The sequence below is a fragment of the Amblyomma americanum genome, chromosome 10, assembly GCF_052857255.1.
Source record: "Amblyomma americanum isolate KBUSLIRL-KWMA chromosome 10, ASM5285725v1, whole genome shotgun sequence".
Lineage (NCBI taxonomy): Eukaryota > Metazoa > Arthropoda > Arachnida > Ixodida > Ixodidae > Amblyomma > Amblyomma americanum.
In genome coordinates, this window is record NC_135506.1 from 140799728 (window position 1) to 140823769 (window position 24042).

The 24042-nt window shown below is 43.9% G+C and overlaps 1 protein-coding gene across 3 annotated transcripts in view; it reads left to right on the plus strand.

Moving 5' to 3' along the window:
* LOC144107834 (agrin-like) overlaps positions 1-24042 on the plus strand; it is a 516722-nt gene that overhangs the window by 224321 nt on the left and 268359 nt on the right. For all 3 annotated transcript variants that reach the window (XM_077641040.1, XM_077641041.1, XM_077641042.1), the window contains exon 2: positions 1415-1456. In XM_077641040.1, coding sequence (XP_077497166.1) covers positions 1415-1456 — 42 coding nt within the window. The remainder of the gene's footprint in view (positions 1-1414; positions 1457-24042) is intronic.

Here is a 24042-nt window from a genome sequence, read left to right on the forward strand (position 1 = left end):
TGTGGCTGCAACAACACACTTGTGTTTTCCACTTCCTCCAGCTGTGTTTCTCGCCGGGACTCCTACGTAAGCAATATGATATTTCGCACAGTCGGCTTCTGAAATACCACCTTTGCTACATATTCACTAAACTCTTGACCACTGCCAATTAAGCGCGCGTGTTCGAGTCAGGTTGGAAAGCCTCTATGCAGTTACAGTTTTGGAAGCTGGAACACGGCTGTAACGCCTGATTTCACTTTTACACCGCCTCCTGTCCCGTTTGCTGCCATCACTACAAACCTAACCAAGGCAAGAGAATAGCGGCGCTCTGAATTCGACACTGCTGGGAAAAGTGCTGGTTACTTAAATGCTGATAGCAGGTCCTACCGATCTAAGTCGCAGTCGTAGTATATTCCACATGATTTCAGTTTTTTTTAGCAAGGAATGAAGCTTGAAGCAGTGTCAGTGGTGATAATGCTGCTTTGAAAGAAAATTGCGCACTCCAAGTCGAACTTGACGCGATTCGCTAGCTCCTTTAAAATGCCAAGTCGCGATTGCTTAGAGCAGTACTCTCGCAGCAGGATTATTGCAATTGAAGGAATTGATGAGCCTCTTTATGTAGCAGGAATTTTATGCATGCTTGCCGCTCATCCTGGAATCTCCTGAGGCTCAGTCCGCTAGGTAGCGTGTCGGCAAGAGGACTTCTCTTGTGTGAAGACATGTCCTTTGTTGAAACGTAAGCCAGCAGTGGACTGGGACCTCCCTCCCTGTCCTAGATATTTCGTTCTGTCAAGAGCTTTTACCGCTGGTGGCAAAGATATGCTATGAACAAGCCTAAGTGTTGCACAGTTCGCTTGGCGCCTGAAAACAAATGCACTGCCAAAACGGTGAATAAGCTGAGACTGAAAAAAGGTGATTGTGATGGCCACAGTTGCTCATGTTTGTAAATGAACACATGTGCCACAAATGTCGGGGCTTCAGTCGAGTATCTATTTAGTGCAGGAAAGAATACCGCAATTCTTTTGTACATGGTTTCAGAGACGTTGACGTTGTCTTCGTGACTGGCGACTGGCTGAGAGAAAAAACATATTCGCAGACGACAGGCACCGACTCCATATCTCAGTAGGTTTCAGCGCAACACTTAAGCTCCGGTACAAGCATGGGAGGCCGTGGTAGCACTCATCACGGAAAGGGGGAAAAAATATGAAAAGACCCGTTACGAGGAGAGCGTTTTCTTTTGCACTCTGCTAGAAGCCTAAAATGCACTGAGACGAGATCGCGTTGAGAACGCGGACGCGTGTTCTGTCTCTGTGAGGGATATACGTTGTTACTCTCAACAGGATCAACATAACCTGCTGCTAAGCTTGTGTACATACTTGCGCCATGCTAAAAGAGATAAATTTAATTGATTTGGCTTTCTCTTTTCTCGTTTCAGATGTTTCTGACGAGCATCAAGCTGACCCTGGAATGGGTTCCGGTAAGTTCCACTCATTAGGCGTATTGAAAAATAAAACAAGATAAACCATCGCAATATATCTGATGGCCAGGCTAGATTTCCTTGTCTTAAATACATGTTCCCTAGGCAATCAGAATTAACGGTGTTATTGTGAACCAAACTTGCACTTGGGCGCAGAAGGGCGCTCTTGCTATGAGCCGTCTTAAGGAGCCCCTATTTTCCTTTTCTTAATCAAATAAACTTGTTTGAAAGAAGTGAGGAAGCGTCCCTAGACAGGAGGCGCATAAGCAAAGAAAGTAATTGAATGAACCTACTTAATTCATGCTATCATACCAGTCATGATCAGTGAAGAATGTATACCGGACGCTTGCACGCCTGCCACCATTCGTCGCTGTATAATATACATTGGTTACATTCCGAATGCTCATGTCCACGTAGCTGAAAAGAAGAAAGTTGCCACCCAGAAATAACGCCTTTTCATCAAGAAAAGAGCCGTGTGTAGGCGAACTGAAGGGTATACAGTGACAGCAGGCCAGATATTTGCAGAAAAGTTGCGGCATGGTACGCTATGTTTTATGAAGGCCTGGGACAGTGTCTCAAGACTGCAGCGGGACTGTTGCGATCACATTACGCCGACCGGAACTGCCAGACTTCCTTATTTGGCACGCAAAAACGCAATGATGAAATCATTCGTTGGGGAGAGCCCCGAACTAACGCGGGCATTTCGTCTCCGCTTCACCCGCGTCAGTATCGCCGTTCTTTTTCTGCCAATACACCCTGGTAATCAATAACACTCTTTTCCTACAAAATAATGACTGGTGCCAAAAGTATAAGATCAAATTAAACATATCTAAACGTAAGTGCATGCGCGTGACAGGTAACCAGCAAATATGCTCAGAATATTTTATTAAAAATTCTGCGCCGTCCTGCCTTGGCGTTAATATATCTTAGAACATTTATCTTAGTCTTCACAACGAGTCCGCTTCTTCGAAGGCTAATCACATGCTTGGGTACATCTAAAAAAATGTTTTGAAGTATCAAACATCGCTGAAGAAACTACTACACGGAGTATGCGTCTTCCATATGGTACCCCGGTTTCATCATATTAGTAAAATAATTACCTTTCTGAGTTTAGAATTTTTCTTTTTTATTGATATGTATCCCGCTTCCATTTGAGCTTTGTGTAATGCTTGTGCTTTTAGCACTGTTTAGTTCACTCTCCCTCATCCCTCTTTAATGCAGAATGCCTGGGAGTAACCCAGATGAAATAAAATAGCATGAGAATGACCTTCCAGTGTCCACAGCTGCGTGACACAGTCGCTGCATACAGGAAGTCATTAAGAACACAGTTCACGAGCAAGCAGTCATGAAGTCATCAAATATTTGCCGCAGTTCTTTTAATTCAACCGCTTAGACAATCGAAACAAACCTCACCTATTCCTTTCTTTTATTATCTCAATCCATTTCACTTCATTTTTCGAGGAGAAAGGATACATCATATATGTCTTTTGTTCTTCCTGTCTTTGTTCTGCGGTCCAACAGCGCTGTGCTGTGTCCTTTGTCCGGCAACCCGAGCTTCAAGAAGCGAGTCAAGTCCAGCAATTTCGGACAAAACCTTGAAAAATTGAAAATCGTTAGATACATTTATGGTATAGTTGAAGCATATGGTCCATTCTTGTGATATGTTGCAAAATATTTCGTTTAAAGTGTTTCCATTGGTCGCATCGAACAGTGAAGACTCCCATAGAAACCCAACGGGGAAAGCTTTTGACGATAACAAAAACGTTAAGAGAAAAAAAATTCAATATTGTGCATATATTTATTGTTATAGTGAAATCTTTCAGTGTGTGAAAAAATTGCTTTCATAAATGGTTTCCCGCTCAAAAATGCTTTTGTTGCAGAATTGCTGGGTTTGAGTTCTGGAATGTTTGACATCAGGTTCTACGCCATGTTCAAAATTAGTTTAAAATTTTTGAAGAACCACGTTGCGCATTCAAAAGAGACAAACACAGGAAAACTCCAAAAAGACGGAAAGAGCGCAAACTATTAATGAGTTGATTTGAGTGAAGGTGCATTATATATGCAGTCACAGCAAAAAGAGCAAGGGGAATGAAAGAGGGGGGAGGGGGTACAGCCAGTCATCTCCTGATCAACATGTGCGCAGAAAATACTTCTCCTTCTTGTACAATTGACAAAAGTGTCGCTTATACATTTATCGCCGTTTTCTTTTATGTGGTAGGCCTCGAAATGCTCACGCGCTGTTTTGTTTTTACTTTTTCCTAGAATTTTTATCTCCTTAAAGCAGAGGCTCGCATCCATTGCAGGCAAGGCAATGAGCGGGCAGATTCGCTCCTTCTTTATATCGAATTGATCGGGCATGTTCCCCTGCGCGTTCATTCACGCAACGGCCTGTTTGTCCCACGTAGGCGCCTCCACACTTGAGCGAGATTTCATAAACCACGCCCGTGGCACATTTGACAAACGATTCAGCATGTTTTATGCCTCATCTAGTGCCTCCAGCTTCTTGGTTACTGATTCTCTGGCACAAGCCTGCGAGTTTCTGTGGGGCAGAAAATACGACAGGGACACCATGCCTCTTGGCCACTTTTTTTACATTGTGCGCCACTTTGTGTAAATATGGCACCACCACAATCTTCTTTTTTGGAAGCGTCTCATTCGCGCTACCTTGATCTCTTTTTTTTTATCTTCCTAAGAAGATTCTCGGCCACAGCTTTTATGACGTTGCAGGGGAAGACGGCTGAAAGCAGCCTTTCAATTTGGTTATTAAAGCTTATATGTATTGCATGCGGGCATGACTTGGTAAGAGCAGATTCCAGGCACGAGCTTGCAATTGCTCTCTTGACTATCTTTGAGTGCGCGGAATCATACGGCAGTAGCTCTTTCTTTGCTCGTGGCGCGTAGTGCCAGCAGGCATGTTGTAAGCCGACGTTAAGGTTAATATCTAAAAACTGCAACGACCCACTAGAAGGAAGTTCATGCGTAAAGGTCAAGCCTCGCCCATACTGTCTGAAGACAGTAAAAATTCTACTCACTGAGTCAGTGTGGGTCAATGTTATTTGTTTGGATAAAACAATTAAAAAATCGTCAACATATCTGAAACATTTCAGTACTCCCAGGTTAGCAAACTCGTCATTTAGGGACCGGTCAATGGCGGCTAAAAATATGTTACTAAGAACAGGGGCGACGCTAGAACCAATACAAATTTTTTGTCGTTGAATGTAAAAGTTGTTTTTAAAAGATATGAAGGTGGCTGTCAAATAAAATTCGAGCAAAGAAAAAAGCCATATGCTGATACCCGAGCTGAGTTTTGAAAGCCTATTATCCTACTTCTTTCAATGAAATCTCGGACAGCTACAAATAACCCTTGCTGCGGCAATGAATAAAACAATCCTCAACATCTACAGAAAAGGCGTAGCTGATATGGCCATTGGAATTGAAGAAGGCTACTACATCAGACGAATTCGTAGTATAAAAAGGGTCTTCAAGTTGTAAAGCATTGAGGTGCTTCAGTAAATACTGGCTTATTAGGAACTGCCATGATTCCTTCTCACTAACGATTGTTCTAAACGGCTTTGAGTCCTTGTGCGTTTTTGCAGCGAATAATACAGACTGCGCTTTCGTTTTACATGCAGTTATTGAGCTCGCGAGCCTGAACAGTCCAAGGTCACTGCACAAAGCAGCGGCTCTGCTCTTGATCCTTGTAGCGCTAGGTTTCACACGGACGAAGTTCTTTGTGATGGCTTGGATCGCCTTCTCGTTGAAAACTTTATCATGTATTACGACAAATCCTCCGTTCTTGTCTGCCTGAAGCAAGCGCAACTCGTTTTGCTTGAAGAACGAGACCACCCTTTTGGTTGGGTCTTTGGCATGCTTGGTAGACGCCGTGTTGACCGTCTTGGTCAAAGCTTCTACACCTTCCAGTAGGCATCTTTCTTGGTCTTCTTGGTCAGCCTGGCTTGAGATCCGCCGGTTGATTGCTAGCAGGTCGTGGGCTGGAACTACAGGCTCTATACTGTATTTAGGACCTTTGCTAAGTACGTTTACTATATCTTCAGGAAATACCACGTCATTCGTGACTACAAGGCTGTCGGCGCCAAGAGTCTCGCTCGTTCTTTTGCTGCGGGTCAGAGTCTGCTGTAGTAGAACTTTCTGACGGGCTAGTTGGTATATCTCTATTAAACAGCGTGCGCAAAGAGGACGTACACAGGAAACTTGGAGACAGTGGAAAGAAGCGCAACTTCCAGCTTTAATGACAGGAAAGGATGCCAGACGCTCTTTTATATTACTTGATTACCAGCGTGTCTGAAGGCCTTCTTCAAAAACTGAAGAATCCAGGCGACAAACGAGAGTTTCAAAAGAAACCTTTGGAGGTCATACCCTATCTACATGGTTTTTCTCACAATGTGAAAAAAGTTGCTTCCAGACACGGGGTGCAGCTGATTTTTTCAGCTCCCTGCATGCTGGCAAAACTTTGCCCTATGGTTTCCAGTAAGCGAGTTAAGAAGTCCTGTCTCATCAAACATCAAAAAAAGTTCACAGAGTGTACTGCCAATGTGGTGTACGAGATCCCTTTGACGTGCGGCAGAGTTTACGTGGGACAAACAGGAAAATGTTTTAATGAGCGCGCCCGAAAGCACAATGTGACCTTGAATAGCAAGACGGGAGGTAACCTTCCTAGGCACTGCAGCCAATGTAATGACTGCCGTCCCATGTTCCACGAAACAAGGCACCGGACAACACTGAAAGAGAAGTCATTGAGGCTTTTAACATTGACCAAATAAAAGCAAGTGCGTTAGCACGCCTTCTATTCTTCTTTCTAGAAAGGAACTATCCTTTTTAGATGGTTTCGTCTAGGTTCTTTTCTTATGTTTTTTTAGCAGTACTCTGTCACTCTGCATTCTTCTATGTGGTTTCGTTTTTACAGTTTTTTCTGCGCCTTTTACACGCCGCTTTATGTGCCTTTTTAAGGTTCTTCTTTTACATATGCCTCGTGTTGTTCCTTACGTTTTCTCTGCACATGTTTTTCCACTTCATATCAACCGTTATCTGCTCGTTTTTGCACTTCATATCAACCGTTATCACTCTTTGGTCACCTGTTGTTACATTCAGTTTTTCGGTCTGCATGGTGAGCTTTGTTACGCCACGTGTTTTTGTTTTTGTTTGCCGCTGTTTGAAGTTGTTTGCCTCTGTCATTCATTTCGCACACCCTCACCCCAGCAGATATAAAAGAGCGTCTGGCATCCTTTCCTGTCATTAAAGTTGGAAGTTGCGCTTCTTTCCTCTGTCTCCAAGTTTCTTCTGTACGTCCTGTTAGCGCACGCTGTGTAATAGAGTCTGCTGAAGACACCGGGCCCACCAAAACTCTGTCATCTGGGCGGCAACTTTTCTGGCGGAACTCAGCTTAATTTCTGCTAGCCAGGTCGGGTCAATCGCATAGCAAAGCGAGCGCAAAAGGTCTTGGAACCTGCGTACTTGGCTCCAAATTTCCGACCTTAAATATCTGCAAGTACGTTTTATAATTGCCGTTCGCGGCGTTTTAGAACGGTCGTTCCGTACCTTGCATTCGACGTGCCAGAATACCTTTGGAACTCTTGCTGGCCACACGAGGACCAGTGGGCTCACGATACGACTGTCAGACACACCTTGCAAAAAAAAAAAAAACTTGGCGGAGCGCAGCGGAACATCGACCTAAAAGGAGCGGTGGGCACCTTGAGTGAATTTGAAATAACCGACGAGTTATTTCCTTGTTTCCCTTTAACACGAGTGGGTTAGTGCCCTCATGTCGGAAAAAATCGTCCGGCGTCGGCGTTGCCCACCGTTTGAACAAAGCCGAAAGTTGGGCGAGTTGGATAACGTTCATGATCAACAAGTGGCGCAAAAGGAATACGAGGGACGGAAAGGGAACGACGCAGTCAAGCGCTAACTTGCAACTGGGGTTTTTCAATTTTCAATTAATTTATTGCAGAAAAAAAATTCTTGTGGGACACCTGGGCTAAAAGCTGCGTTCGTCCGCTTGACGAGGCCCAGGGCCCAGCGTATTACAAGGCAAGGCAAGTCACACAAATATTGAAAACAGAAAAAATAATTAACATAAGATATAGATACTTAAACACACAGCACAGATAGGCGTGTAAAATGTGGTTACAGGTAGAACATATATGCAATTTTGTGGTAATGTAAAACTGAAGATGAAACATGCATACGGATGATTTTAAACATCTTCAAAATCAAAATAAATAACATGAGTCCAACACAAGATAGAAAAATAGTGCAAAAGAAAAAACTTTATAGAATGTGGTTACAATAATTGTGTGATGAAAAAAAATATTAAGAAAAATATTTGGAACATTGGAACAGTTATTCACCAGAACATCTAAGGGATAGAGAGTACTGCCGCAATTGGTTAAGGCTGAGATTGGTCGTTCCCTTTGCGCCCGCCGTGTTCCTTCTGCGCCACTTGTTCACCAACGGCCGTGTGAAGCCTCGCAGCAGGAGCGGCCGTGGCAGCCTACGCAGGCCGCCTACGTCACGTGACCTTGTGGCGTCATCACAACCTGCCGATATTGTGATATTGTGAGGGCAGTGGAACGTAGCTTAACCGCTACACCACTGCGCCAGGAGAGGTATGGGGACTCCAGGGATCTGAATATGTGATGTCGAGAATGACAAATTCCGCATATATGAGCGTTAACCAACCAAACCTATCGCGTCAGACCCTCAAGACGGAGCTTAAAAGCTCCCTGATGATATCGATGCGCATATTCTAGTGCAACAGATCTATACCGGTGGTCTTTGTGTGTATTCGAGTAAAATTTGTAAGCGCTGCGTGGACTCTATAAACTGGAAATATTTTATTAAAAATCGCTCCTCGCCATTGCTCGCAGCTGATCATGTCCACTCCTCACCGCCGGGTCCCCCACCACTGTGATGCCAATAGGCAGTCTGAGCGAGCCCGCCCACACTGCTCACTCACTTCACACTGCCCACTGACGTCATCGGGGTGGGGACACTATATTTCTAAATTATATCTATATTTTCAATTTCTAAATTATACAAATTATATATATATATATATATATATATATATATATATATATATATATATATATATATATATATATATATATATATATATATATATATATATATATATATATTCAGCTCTAAATTATAGGGTCCGCGCAAAGCTTTCAAATTTGACTCGAATACCCGCTAAGACCGCCTCAAGAGATCTATTACAGCAGGACATACCCATCGACATCATTTCAGGGTCCCTTTGAATAGCCACTAAGGGCAACTGTATAATTTTATTTTTGTTAGCAAAATGCGCTAGTTCTGCAATTCGTGTATTTCTTGTCACAAGTCCGGAGGCGAAAGATTCATTGATTGCTAAGAGATTTGGATTCGAATTTGAAAAACGTTCTCGCGCCGCTCCGATTAAAACTCGGGACTTTCTGATTACGAATTAAGCCGAAAAGTGACATAAACGTGGACTCCGTGAGTGCAGACTAGGAGCGGCTCAGCTTAAAAGCAACTCAGCTCAGCTGGACGATTGTTGCGCTGCCAAGTGTAGAATTTTTTTACTTCCAACATTCAGGTTGCTTTTTCTCTTCGTCTTCGTGACGTAAAAATGCAATCACGTATTGAAAACAAAACTTGGATTATTTATTATCAATGAAGCACGTAACCCTCATGCACTTATATAAAGTCTGATGTAGCTAAGACTGCAACAAGTGTGTTATCCGTCTTCACCAATAACAGCCAGGGCCTCACATTTACGTGGCAGTTACCAGTGAATCGCGAACTTCAGTTTTTAGACATAAAATTGGTATTCTTGAAGGATAATCTATGCTGGGCGTACAATCCCAGATCAATGAAAGGGCTGTTACCGTTTGACAGCGCACATTCGAAACTCGTCAAAAGAGCAATAATCTCTAATTCCCTTCAGAATGCCTTGGAAAAGTCGTGCCATCACATGATGTCGGTGAGCTTTGGCGACCAAGTTCAGAGGTTGCAAGAAGCCGGTTACCCGCCCCTTTTGATTTCGGCTGTCTCCGAAATGTTAATCCAGAAGTTGAAGCGGCCTCATGATAAGAGACTTCCGTAAGCGCGAAAGACATCTATCCCGGTCATTTCCTACATTCACAGTTTCCCATGGCATAAAAAAGTCGCAAGCAAACATCAGGTGCAAGTTGTGTTTTCGGCCCCATCAAAGCTGTCAATGATCTGTACTATGTCTAAACTGGAGAAGAAACGACCGGTTTAAACTATTAAACATAAAAACAGTTCACCAAATGCAGGTCACAAGTTGTGTATCTGATTCCTCTAAGCTGTGGTCTCGTTTACATAGCGCAAACCGGTCGATGTTTCAATGAACGTGCCAGTGAGCACTTGCGGAATGTGCGCAACCAACATGGAAGCTTCCTTGCAGACCACTGCAAAACCTGGAAAGAGTGTCGTCCGGAACTAGACAAAACAATTTTTTTGAAGAGCGGTAAAGACAAGTTTGAGCGAGAAGCAGTAGAGGCATATTTTATTAAGAAAGCGGGAAGCGCATGCGTTAGTAAACCGTCCATTTCAATCAGTGACGCTGAGGTGGCTTTTCTCCAAGGGTGTCTTTAGGATTTAATGTGTAGAAGTTTTTCTCTGCATAGTTTGTTGTTCCTGAATGTGTTTTAACAGCCCAACGAGAATTGTGCAGAATCCAATACTTTTAGTTCTTTGATGGTGAGAGGATATCTCGAAGGTTTATAAGTTTTTACACTTGTTTTAGTACTTTGACGCTGAGAGGATTTCTCGAAGGTTTTAAGTTTTCATCTCCATAATTTTTTCCGAGTTTGTTGTTGGTCATTCATTCATTATCACACGATGTATTAAAGCAAGAATTTTGGCGTTGAAGTCTGTTTGCCTTGGCCAAGCGTGGGTCTTTGTTGTGAGGATGAATTGCTTTCCTGTTGGTTTTGCGCTTGGATAATCTTGCGACCTGTTTGCTTTTATCAGGAGTGTAGTGTTGAATGCATGAATGTATCTTACGGTCTGTAAGAAGTTGCACCTACTTCCTGAATTCTGATTATGGTTTGCACTCTCTTATTCTTGTGTGATAGGCTTCTGCGATACGGCTCGGGTGCTTCATAAAATGTAAGGGTTTGGGCGAATAAACCTCAGTTGCAAGTTGGCGCCTGTCCTGTTGTGTTCGTGTGCCTCTTTCCTCCTCGTTGTTTTCGCACCGTCCTGACATCATAAAAAAACTTATGTTATCCTCAGCGATCCCCGTTTTTCTCGGCTATTTCGTCATTGCTGTTGTAGTTGCGAGATAGCCCTGCGGCGGCGATACATGTATTTTAATTCTTGCTCTTTTCTGCCTTACAACAGTTTTGTTTTCAGTAAAAGTGGTCGTTCTGTGGTAAGGAGCCGGTATTCTATCGACTAAACCAAACTTCAATCTCTCAGAGAGGGAGAGAGGGTTTACTGGCGGGAAAGGCAGAGAGCTTGGCCGGAAAAATGAGTATCTGGCCTGCTACTCTGCACTGGGGAACGAGAAGAGGAGAGAAAGAGGGTCATGATGGGTTCCTTCAAGTGCGCCCAGAAATGACCACGCACTCCTTCCCCAGAACAGGATTTGGCCACCCTGGTTTAGTACTTGGCCACAGCCCAGTATATGAATAAATGGGCTTGGGCCAGGTACGAGATCCGAAGGCAAGATAACCGATGGCAGTTGATGGCAACGGAGTGGGTTTCAAAAGAAGACAAGCATAGCAGGGGTCAGCAGAAAAATCCGGGGGGGGGGGGGCACTTTGTTGACCTAAATTCCGGTGAGGCGAAATCCTTTAGCGCGGTGTTGCTGCTTGTGTCGCTGAGATGTGGTGAAGATGTTGATTAAGGACTACAAAGAGCGTTTAGGCGGCATCGCTCCAGATCGGTCTTCAGGAGGCGTCCGGCAAGATCGTCTGGAAAGCGCTGCTCTCGAACGATGGTGGCGCCACTCAATGACGTCACACGCTCATCAGCCACACAGCTTTGTGATTTTCTTTGCGCTGCCACCAGACTTAGCTCAATTGATCGCGGCTGCACTCAACTGCTTCCACACTGGAGGACGGTTAAGCTTCGTCTTTAAGGTTGGGACGCGACAGATTGTTGAAGCGTTGCAGGGAGTCCACGGAACGTCATCGCCGGTTCGGTGCGAGGCCTTGAAACCGTGCCGTCAGGGAAGGAAAATGAAAGAAAAATTGGTTTTAAGGAAAGGAAATGACCCCTGTCTCACATATCTCGGTGGACACCTCAACCGCGTTTGATTGACACCTATATATCGTGACACAGATTTCGCGGACATACGGACAACAATGAGCCATTAAAGGCTTTCGCCTTAAAATTAGGTGGGCGGATGAGATTAACAAGTTTGAGGAAGTACGGGGGGCGCAGCTGTCACAGGACACGGTTAGTTACAGATATGGGAAGTAGTGGGCGTAGTCAGGCTGATGATGGCGGTGAACGTAGACATTACAACAGAATTTATGCATACATTGTTATCCCAGTTGCAAAGTTTAGTTATGGTCTTGCATCGTTGCACTTATGAAAAATTGGACACAATAACGGGAAACCGCAGAGAACGCGGATGCGCGCCCGTGTGTCGTGCTGCTGCGTTACATGCAAGGTCCGCGCACTATGTTCGTTACATCCGAAATCTAGACATGGAAGTTCGTTATATCCTTAATGAATGTTATATCGAAGTGGCTTTCTACGGTTCGTTATATCCAACTTTCGTCCGTAGCCTCACACTGTCTACTGACCGACAGCGGTCACTATTTCCGCTTGCACGGACCCTTCTAACCCTCACCCATTAATAACCAACTATCTCAATTCCGCCCTCCCACGTGGAGAGCCAATACACGACGACACGCGGAGAGGAGATACGATACGAAGCTGACTAGCAATTGGTATTTCTTTGGTGGCTGGCACAGCACAGTCCTCGTTTGTGTGGGCGCAGTGCGATAATGAACGACTTACTCGCCCAAAAATTGCGGGGACCTAGAAGAGCACGATGGGCTCTTCTAGTCTCAAGTTACGTAAACTAACAAGAGAGGGCGCCACGGGTGGCGTGACTGCTGCGCGCGCGGGGGACAGCACTCTTCGTCTTCGGAACTCGACGCGCACGAACTGGTCGGCGCGGCGAGGCCTAGTGGTGGAACAATCTACCATCAGCTCGTCCCGTCCAGCCTTGGAGTTTCTCCCTTACCCTAGCGTAGGCGAACGTTCGCTCGCAACCTTGCTGGTGAGTTGGACGGCCTCGATTAATTGTCGTATTTTGTTACCAGCTGGCGTTATTGTCGTTGCTGCAATAAATCCCTGTTTGAGTCATACAGGTTGTTGTTGCTTTGCACCCCTCAGAGCAAGGACTGCCGCGGTCGGCGTGCGCTCGGTAGCGCGCGCGACCATGGGTGGGGTCCGGCGGTTTTGAACTGTCAGCCGCAGTTAAGCGGGGATAATTTATTTATCCCCTATTACAACCCCACACAACATGCTCTCGTACCTAAGAACGATGGGAAAATGAGCTCTAGGGGCCCATGGAAACAAAACGAGCAAAGTTGTTGAGGGGATATGAGTTGGACCTCCGGTGAGGCGCACGAAATAGACAGCAAAATATTGCTCGAAGGAAAGCGAAGAAATATGAATCAGGAAAGAAAGACGGCCAAGTCATCAGCTACTTGTGCAGGGAACACGCGTACAAGCAACGGTGGCGAAAGACTAAAAAGCCTACGACAGGCAACGCAAGCAAGAACAGGGAAAAAGAAGTTATCATCAACGTCAGCATTCAATTCCACGAAATTGAGACCGCTAACTGGAGGCAAAATATGGGAGAAAAAAGGGATCATTTCCTGAATACAAAACAGGAAAGTGCGTAATCCGGAATGAAACCATGCCAACTGAAGAGACTGCGCTCTTCTGTTCACTTAGATATACTGCAATTCCCGCAGGGGATTTTAGGTAAACACAGCATAATAACACAGGCAGGGAACACAAAAACAAATAAAATTAACCCAGCTTGAACGTTTAGGCAAATAGGCACGGACAACGTTGTTTTCAAAAATACTCAAAGCAAATGTCGATTGTCGATAGGGATAAATTTGAAACTTCGTCACTGGGTTAGGAGATTCCTTGTAACAACTCTTCGTGGAAAAAGTATTAGGCGTGCTAAATGACATTATTGCGCGAATATGCCTCTGTCTAGTGTCACAACCAGAAGAAAAAAATTATTCTTAATTTTAACGCGGTTTCTTTGCATTAATGCATTAACGGTATTATTTCCACTCAACGATACCAGAAGGCTTCAATCTTTCTGCTACTCGCTCTGCTTATCGCCTCTGGTTATCCCCATGCATAAGAATGGAGCAAAAAAAAAACAATGTTGGAAACTCTCATGCCATCTCGATCTTACCTTCGCTTGCGCTGGTTTTTTGAAAAACATATTTCCTTGGAGATAATTGGTTTTCTTGATCCTCACGATGTGTTCTCATGTAAGCAGTTCGGATTTATCAAAGGTCGCGGCGTACAGAAAACGCTTGCTTAATTCTCTGATCTGTTAAATAGCACCACTGACGAGAACAAAATTGCCTGAACATTATTTTTAGATGTTTCGGAGGCATTGGACTCCGTTAATCATGATGTGTTCTCTGATAAACTTAACTATCGCTTTAGAGCAACTTCCCTGTCTCTTCTTTTTGACTATCTTGCTTGCCGATCGCAAACAGTTGCACTAGGTAAATATAAAAGTGATTTAAAACAACTAAGATCTGCTGTTCCGCAAGGACGTATATTAGCGCCTATATTGTTCACCACATATGGCAACGTCATGAGCAATGCCTGTAAACATTGCCGCATATACCAGCATGCCGATGACGAACTTGTGGTCGCAACCCACTAGGACAATCCGATTACATTATCATACGTTCTACACGACTCATGGAGATCATGGGGTTATACAGCAATAACTTAGTCACAGTGAACACAAATAAGAGTCAATTAGTGTGTTTTACACTCATTTAATGCCAATTTCTCACGAGTTAAAAATTTTTCTTTACCGACCGAACTGTGCACAATGTAAATGTCCTCGGATTATGCTTATTCGAACAGTCAAATAGCTAGGTTTATATTTTGACTGAAGATAGCCATTTGGCTTTTGTGTGGCCTGAACTCTAAAAGATCGCTTGCTTGTTGTATTCTCTTGAAACAATTTGTCCTCTCTATATTCGTAAGCAAATTATGTACGCCTTGACCTACAGTGTGTTGCGTTACGGCATATGTTGCTTCCAAGTTTACCCAGCCTATTGTACTAAAATACGCACTTACATCTGTAATGTATGGTATGACACGAGCTCAAGACTGCAGTGTTTTCACTTTTTACTGATGCCTGACTTTAACCATTTGTTCAATTTAACTGTTGTGTCTAATTATATATACACTAAAGAGTTTTGTATACCTTGTGTTCCTGTTCGCGATCTTCGTAATTGAGATGGCTTTCTAGTAACTAAAGCGCAGACCAGAAGAACGGCATATTAGGCGAGGTGGAAATGCTCCACAATATTAAAACAGCCCTAAGCAAAAAGAACCAAGAACGAAGGGAACACACATAACGGCGACCAGCTCAGTCAGCGCCGTTGTATGTGTTCCCTCCGTTCTTGATCCTTGTTGCAATTAGCGCTGTTTTAATATTATGGAGCACACACCATATATGGCAAACGCATTCGAAAGTATTATGGGGCGCAAGTACTTAACCAAATAACTAAAGAAATCTTTTCGCTTAACACTCGTAATACACTGAAATCGTATCTAGTTAACTTTCGTTCATCAATACTTTTCACTCGTCAGTTCTATGCTGTCTTTCCCCCTCTTTTTTCCTTTCTTTTTGAACTGAGAATGTTTCCTTGGTTTTGCTGTGTCTATCTTTGGGATAGCATATAACAGGTGTGTTTGCTGCTGCCGGGCGCTGCCACCCAAGCGTTCCGTGGCTTCGGCAGGCCCGCATTTGTATGAACCAGCTAAATAAACAAAAATATAATTATTAAGAGTTTGCTTTACTTTAAAATTCTGCCACGGATATACGTCCAGACCTACTATAAATGAAGGGAGCTTTTTTCTCTTCATCGCTTCTCTATTGTTAATATAACACACAGGCACACATTTCCATCGGCAGAATTACAACGAACGAAAGCGGGAAAAAGGAAAAAAGTCTCAATGCTCCCCTCCAAAAAGAACAGCCTGCGAGTAACGTTGCCTATTGCATAGTTAAGTCCATAGATAACCAATAAAACAGCTCCATAATATTAAAGCAGCGCTAAGCAACAAGGACGAAGAAAGAAGGGAACACACACACAGGCGCTGATCAGCGCCTGTGTGTGTGTTCCCTTCTTTCTTCGCCCTTGTTGCTTAGCGCTGCTTTAATATTATGGCGCATTTCCAACTCGCCCAATCTGCCGTTCTACAATAAAACAGGCCATTCACATCAACTTATAAACCGCTTGAACTTGCCAAAGGGTTCCGCAAAGATTGAAAGAATCCTCTGCATTGACCACTACAGCGTAACGAAGTTTCAAAACGCATGTGGAATAACCCTAAGCAGGTTTCTATAAATGTGGCCGCCGCGGTGGCTCAGTAGTTATGGTGCTCGGCTGTGGACCCGAAAGGCGTGCGCTCAATCCCGGCTGCATTAAGCAGGCGCTCCTTGCCTCTACTCTTTGAAATCTTTTCAACTTGTTTTCATCATTTCCCACGTGGCCTGCTAGTCCAGGTAACTCTGTTAGCGCTCTGCCCTGTCCAGTTCATTCCTTCCTGTTTTGTGTTTCTGCCCTAAAAATGAAATCCAGTTATCCACGAAGTAGCCTGCAAAAACCTCCCTAAAATTTATGCCTCATGTTCCGCAGCCGTTCCTTTACCTACTCTTTGAAATCATTCCAACGTGTTCCCATCAATGCCCACGGGGCCTGCTAATCCAAGTAACTCGGTTTGCGCTCTGCCCTGTCCAGTGTGTTCCTTATTGCGGTGCGTTTCTGCGTTAAAAAGGAAGTCCACTTATCCACCAACTAGCCGGCAAAAACATTCGCACAAGTTATGTCTCAAGATCCGCAGGCGTTCCCTTACCCTACTCTTTGAAATCATTCCTACTTGTTCCCATCATTGCCCACGTGGCCTGCTAGTCCAGGTACCTCGATCAGCGCTCTGTCCTGTCCAGTTCTTTCCTTCCTCTTGTGTGTTTATGCGCAAAACATTGTTTCCAGTTATCCACCGATTAGCCTGCAAAAACTTCGCGCAAGTTATGTCTCAAGTTCCGCAGGCGTTAATTTACCCTACTCTTTGAAGTCATTCCAACTTGTTTCCATCATTGTCCACGTGGCCTGCTGGTCTAGGTAACTCGGTTAGTGCTCTGCCCTGTCCAGTTAGTTCCTTCCTGTGGTGTGTTTCTAAGCTAAAAATATTTTCCATTCCAGCTATCTACCAAGTAACCTGCAATAACCTTCACGCAAGTTATGCGTTTAGTTGCGCAGGCGGTCCTTCACTGTACTTTTTGAACCATTCCAACTTGTTCTCATCATTACCGACGTCCTGTCAATTTCGTTGCTTCCTGTGGTATCTATATGCAGTCAAAAATAATTCCTCTGAAACAAGAAAAATCCAGGAAAGCAGTTCTCGCAAGTTAGGTCTCCAGTTCCGCAGGAGCTTCTTTCCTGTACTGTTTGAAACCATTGCAAATTGTTCTCACCATTGCCCATGTGGCCTTCAAATTCAGAAAATTTCCTAAGCACTCTGTCCTGTGAAGTTCGTTCCTTCCTCTGGTGTTTTTATGCGGTAAAGAAAGAATTCCATTAGTGCACCAACAACCTGATAAAATGTTCTCGCAAGTTACACCTCTGGTTGCGCAGTCGGGCCTTTCCTCTGCTATTTGAAACCATACCCAATTGTTCCCATCAATGCCCATGTGGCCTTCAAATCAAGAGAACTTGTAAGCACTCTGTCTTGTGAATTTCGTTCCTTCCTCTGGTGTCCTTAAGCGCTAAAAAAAGAATTCAATAATGCACCAACTATGCTGCAAAAAATGTTCTCGAAAATTATGCCTCAGGTTCCGCAGTCGGTCCTTTCCTCTGCTATTTGAAACCATTCCACACTATTCTCATCATTGCATTTGTGGCCTTCAAATCCAGAAAATTTGTTAAGAGCTCAGTCTTGTGGAGTTCGTTCGTTCCTCTGGTGTATTTAAGCGTTGAAAGAATTCCATTAATGCACCAACTATCCTGCAAAAAATGTTCTCGCAAGTTATGCCACTGGTTACGCAGTCTGTCATTTCCTCTGCTATTTGAAACCATTCCAAATTGGACCCACCATTGCCCATGTGGCCTTCAAATCCAGAGAACTTGTGAAGCACTCTGTCTTGTGAATTTCGTTCCTTCCTCTGGTTTTCAAGCGCTAAAAAAAGAATTCTATTAATGCACCAAATAGCCTGGAAAAAATGTTCTCGCAAGTTATACCTCTGGTTCCGCAGTCGGTCCTTTCCTCTGCTATTTGAAACCATTCCAAACTATTCTCATCATTGCATTTGTGGCCTTCAAATACAGAAAATTTGTTAAGAACTCAGTCTTGTGGAGTTCGTTCGTTCCTCTGGTGTATTTAAGCGTTAAAAAAATTCCATTATTGCACCAACTATCCTGCAAAAAATGTTCTCGCAAGTTATGCCACTGGTTGCGCAGTCTGTCATTTCCTCTGCTATTTGAAACCATTCCAAATTGGACCCACCGTTACCCATATGGCCTTCAAATCCAGAGAACTTGTTAAGCACTCTGTATTGTGAATTTCGTTCCTTCCTGTGGTTTTCAAGCGCTAAAAAAAGAATTCTATTAATGCACCAAATAGCCTGAAAAAAATGTTCTCGCAAGGTATACCTCTGGTTGCGTAGTCGGTCCTTTCCTCTGCTATTTGAAAACATTCCAAACTCTTCTCACTATTGCATTTGTGGCTTTCAAATCCAGAAAATTTGTTAAGAGCTCAGTCTTGTGGAGTTCGTTCGTTCCTCTGGTGTATTTAGGCGTTAAAAAGAATTCCATTATGCACCAACTATCCTGCAAAAAATGTTCTCGCAAGTTATGCCACTGGTTGCGCAGTCTGTCATTTCCTCTGCTCTTTGAAACCATTCCAAATTGGACCCACCATTGCCCATGTAACCTTCAAATACAGAGAACTTGTTAAGCACTCTGTCTTGTGAATTTCGTTCCTTCCTCTTGTTTTCAAGCGCTAAAAAAAGAATTGTATTAATGCACCAAATAACCTGAAAAAAATGTTCTCGCAAGTTATACCTCTGGTTGCGTAGCCGGTCCTTTCCTCTGCTATTTTAAACCATTCTAAACTGTTCTCCCCATTGCCCATGTGTCCTTCAAATCCAGAGAATTTGTTAAGAACTCAGTCGTGTGGGGTTCGTTCGTTCCCCTGGTGTCTTTATGCGTTAAAAAGAGTTCCATTATTCCACCAACTATCCTGCAAAAAATGTTCTCGCAAGTTATGTCTCTGGTTACGCAGTCTGTCGTTTCCTCTGCTATTTGAAACCATTCCAAATTTGTCCCAACATTGCACATGTGGCCTTCAAATCCAGAGAATTTGTTGAGCACTCTGTCTTGTGAAGTTCGTTCCTTCCTCGCGTCTATATGCGCTAAAAAAAGAATTCAATTTATGCACCAAAATGCTTGCAAAAAAATATTCTCTCAAGTTGTGCCTCTGGTTGCGTAGTCGGTCCTTCCCTCTACATTTTCAAACCATTCCAAATTGGTCCCATCATTGCCCTAGTGGCCTTCAAATCTGGAGAACTTGTTAAGCAATCTGTCCTGTGAAGTTCGTGCCTTCCTCTGGTGTCTTTATGCGTAAAAACAAGAATTCCATTAATGCACCAACTAGCCTGCTGAAACGTTCTCGCAAGTTACGCCTCTGGTTACGCAGGCGGTCCTTTCTTCTACTATAGGAAACCATTTCCAATTGTTCCCATCACTGCCCATGTGGCCTGCAAATCCTGAGAACTTGTTAAGCACTTTGTCGTGTGAAGTTCGTCGCTGCCTCTGGTGTTTTTATGCGCGAAAAAATAATACAATTGTTGCCCTAACTAGCCTGCAAAAACCTCGCAAGTTATGCCTCTGGTTACACAGTCGGTCTTTTCCTATACTGTTTGAGCCAATCCAAATTGTTCCCATCATTGCTCATGTGGCCTTCAAATCCACAGAACTTGGTTAGCGCTCTGCCCTTTCCAGTTCGTTCCTTCCTGTGGTCTCTTTATCCGCTAAAAAAGGGTTCCAGTATATCACCGCCTACCTTGAAAAGCCGTTCAAGCGAATGTTATGGCTCTGTTTCCGCAGGCGTTCTTTTAGTCTACTTTTTGAAGTCATTCCAACATTTTTCCATGATTGCCCATGTGGCGTGCAAATCCAGAGAACTTGATTAGCGCTCTTTCTTGTGAAGTTCGCTCCTTCCTCTGCTGTCTTTATGCGCTAAAAAAGAATTCCAGTCATGCACCAACTAGCTTGCAGAAACGGTCTGGGAAGTTATGCCTACGGTTACGTAGGCGCTAATTTACTCTACTGTTTAAACCATTCTTGATTGTTCCCATTTTTGCCCATGTGGCCTTCAAATCCAGAGAGCTTGGATAGTGCTCTCCGTGTCTAGTTCGTTCCTTCCTCTGGTGTCATTATGCGCACAAAAATGGTTCAAGTAAATCGCTAAGTACCCTGCAAAACCTTGCACGCATATGATATGCATCTATTTCCACAGGCGTTCCTTTAGTCTCCTTTTTGAAATCAATCCATTATTTTCCCATGATTGCACTTGCTTCCTGCAAATCCAGAGAAATTATTAAGCACTCTGTCCTCTGAAGTTCGTTCCTTCATCTGCTTTGTTTGTGCCCTAAAAAGAAATCTATTGATGCCGCAAATATTTTATAAAGACGTTATTGCAGGTTATGCACCTGGTTAAGAAGTCGGTCCTATCCACTACTGTTCGAAACGATTCCAAACTGTTGCCTTTATTGCGCATGTGGCCATCAAATTCAAAGAATCTGTTATGCGCTCAGTCCTGTTAAGTTCGTTCCTTCCTGTGGTGTCTTTATGCGTTAAAAAAGGGGTTCCAGTAAATCACTAACTACCCCGCAAAGCCGTGTACGCATTTGATATGGATCTATTTCCACAGGTGTTCCTTTAGTCTCCTTTGTGGAATCATTCCAACATTTTCCCATGACTGCCCATGTGGCTTGCAAATCCAAAGAAATTATTAGCATTATGTCCTGTGAAATTCGTTCCTTCCTCTGGTGTCTTTATGCGCTAAAAAAGGAATTTTATTAGTGCACCAACAAGCTGCAAAAATATTTTCGCAAATTATGCCTCTGGTTGCACAGTCGGTCCTTTGCTCTGCTGTTTGAAATGATTCCAAATTGTTCCCATCACTGCACTTGCGGGCTTCAAATCCAGAGAACTTTTTGAGCACTCTGTCTTCTGAAGTTCGTTCTTTCCTCTGCTGTCTTTATGCGCTAAAAAATCCATTAGTGCCCCAACTAGCCTGCAAAAATGTTCTCGCAAGTTGTGCCTCTGGTTGCGCAGTTGGTCCTTAACGTTACTGTTTGAAATCATTCCAAATTGTTCCCGTCATTGCCCATGTGGCCTTCAAACCCAGAGAACTTAGCGCTCTGTGCTCTGAAGTTCGTTCCTTCCTCTGCTGTCCTTATGCGCCATAATAAGAATTTCATTAATGCACCAACTGGCCTGCAAAAACGTTCTCGCAAGTTATGCCTCTGGTTAGCCGTCGGTTCTTTCCTGTACTGTTTGAAACCAATCCAAATTGTTCCCATCATTGCACATATGGTCTTCAAATCCAGAGAACTTGTCAAGCACTCTTTCCTGTGAATTTCGTCGTTTCCTCTGGCGTCTTTATGCCCTAAAATAGAAATCCATTGATGCACCAACTATTCTGTAAAGACGTTCTCGCGAGTTTGCCTCTGGTTACGCCGGCACCTTTCCTATACTGTTTTAAACCATTCTCAATTGTTCCCATCATTGCACATGTGGCCTTCAAATCCAGAGAACTTGTCAAGCACTCTTTCCTGTGAAGTTCGTTGTTTCCTCAGGCGTCTTTATGCCCTAAAAAAGAAATCCATTGATGCACCAACTATCCTGTAAAGACGTTCTCGTGACTTATGCCTCTGGTTACGCCGGCGCTCCTTTCCTCTACTCAATTGTTCCCATCATTGCACATGTGGCCTTCAAATCCAGAGAACTTGTCAAGCACTCTTTCCTGTGAATTTCGTCGTTTCCTCTGACGCGTTTATGCCCTAAAAAAGAAATCCATTGATGCGCCAACTATCCTGTAAAGACGTTCTCGTGACTTATGCCTCTGGTTACGCCGGCGCTCCTTTCCTCTACTCAATTGTTCCCATCATTGCACATGTGGCCTTCAAATCCAGAGAACTTGTCAAGCACTCTTTCCTGTGAATTTCGTCGTTTCCTCTGACGCGTTTATGCCCTAAAAAAGAAATCCATTGATGCGCCAACTATCCCGTGAAGACGTTCTCGCGAGTTATGCCTCTGGTTACGCCGGCGCTCCTTTCCTCTACTCAATTGTTCCCATCATTGCACATGTGGCCTTCAAATCCAGAGAAATTGTCAAGCACTCTTTCCTGTGAAGTTCGTTGTTTCCTCAGGCGTCTTTATGCCCTAAAAAAGAAATCCATTGATGCACCAACTATCCTGTAAAGACGTTCTCGTGACTTATGCCTCTGGTTACGCCGGCGCTCCTTTCCTCTACTCAATTGTTCCCATCATTGCACATGTGGCCTTCAAATCCAGAGAACTTGTCAAGCACTCTTTCCTGTGAATTTCGTCGTTTCCTCTGACGCGTTTATGCCCTAAAAAAGAAATCCATTGATGCGCCAACTATCCTGTAAAGACGTTCTCGTGACTTATGCCTCTGGTTACGCCGGCGCTCCTTTCCTCTACTCAATTGTTCCCATCATTGCACATGTGGCCTTCAAATCCAGAGAACTTGTCAAGCACTCTTTCCTGTGAATTTCGTCGTTTCCTCTGACGCGTTTATGCCCTAAAAAAGAAATCCATTGATGCGCCAACTATCCCGTGAAGACGTTCTCGCGAGTTATGCCTCTGGTTACGCCGGCGCTCCTTTCCTCTACTCAATTGTTCCCATCATTGCACATGTGGCCTTCAAATCCAGAGAACTTGTCAAGCACTCTTTCCTGTGAAGTTCGTTGTTTCCTCAGGCGTCTTTATGCCCTAAAAAAGAAATCCATTGATGCACCAACTATCCTGTAAAGACGTTCTCGTGACTTATGCCTCTGGTTACGCCGGCGCTCCTTTCCTCTACTCAATTGTTCCCATCATTGCACATGTGGCCTTCAAATCCAGAGAACTTGTCAAGCACTCTTTCCTGTGAATTTCGTCGTTTCCTCTGACGCGTTTATGCCCTAAAAAAGAAATCCATTGATGCGCCAACTATCCCGTGAAGACGTTCTCGCGAGTTATGCCTCTGGTTACGCCGGCGCTCCTTTCCTCTACTCAATTGTTCCCATCATTGCACATGTGGCCTTCAAATCCAGAGAAATTGTCAAGCACTCTTTCCTGTGAATTTCGTCGTTTTTTGGCTTCTTTATGCCCTAAAATAGAAATCCATTCATGCACCAACTATCCTGTAAAGACGTTCTCACGAGTTATGCCTCTGGTCATGCCGGCGCTCCTTTCCTCTACTGCGTTAAACCATTCTCAATTGTTCTTAATATTGCACATGTGGCCTTCAAATCCAGAGAACTTGTCAAGCACTCTTTCCTGTGAATTTCGTCGTTTCCTCTGGCGCCTTTATGCCCTAAAAAAGCAATCCATTGATGCACCAACTATTCTGTAAAGACGTTCTCGCGAGTTATGCCTCTGGTTACGCCGGCGCTCCTTTCCTCTACTCAATTGTTCCCATCATTGCACATGTGGCCTTCAAATTCAGAGAACTTGATAAGCACTCTGTCCTGTGAATTTCGTCGTTTCCTCTGCCGTCTTTTAGGCGTTAAAAAACAATTCTATGAATGCACTAACTAGATTGCAAAATCGTTCTCGAAAGTTGCGCCTTTAGTTACGCAGGCGGTGCGTTCCTCTACCGTTTGAAACCAGTCCAAATTGTTCCCATAATTGCCCATGTGGCCTTCAAGTCCAGAGAACATGCTTAGCGCTCTGCCTTGCCCAGATCGTTCTTTCCTCCGGTGTCTTTATGCTCTAAAAAAGAATCCAAGTAATGCACCAACTGGGTTGCAAAAACGGTCAGGGAAGTTATGCCTATGGTTACGTAGGCTCTCCTTTCCTCTTTTTGAAACCATTCCAGACTGTTCCATCATTGCCCACGTGGCCTTCACATCCAGAAAACTTGGTTAGCGTTCTTCCTTCCTAGTTCGTTCCTTCCTACGGTGTCTTTATGCCCTAAAAAAGGTGTTCCAGTAAATCGCTAACTACCCTGAAAAGCCGTGCTCGCATATGATATGTACTTATTTCCACAGGCGTTCCTTTCTATGCCTCTTTGAATTC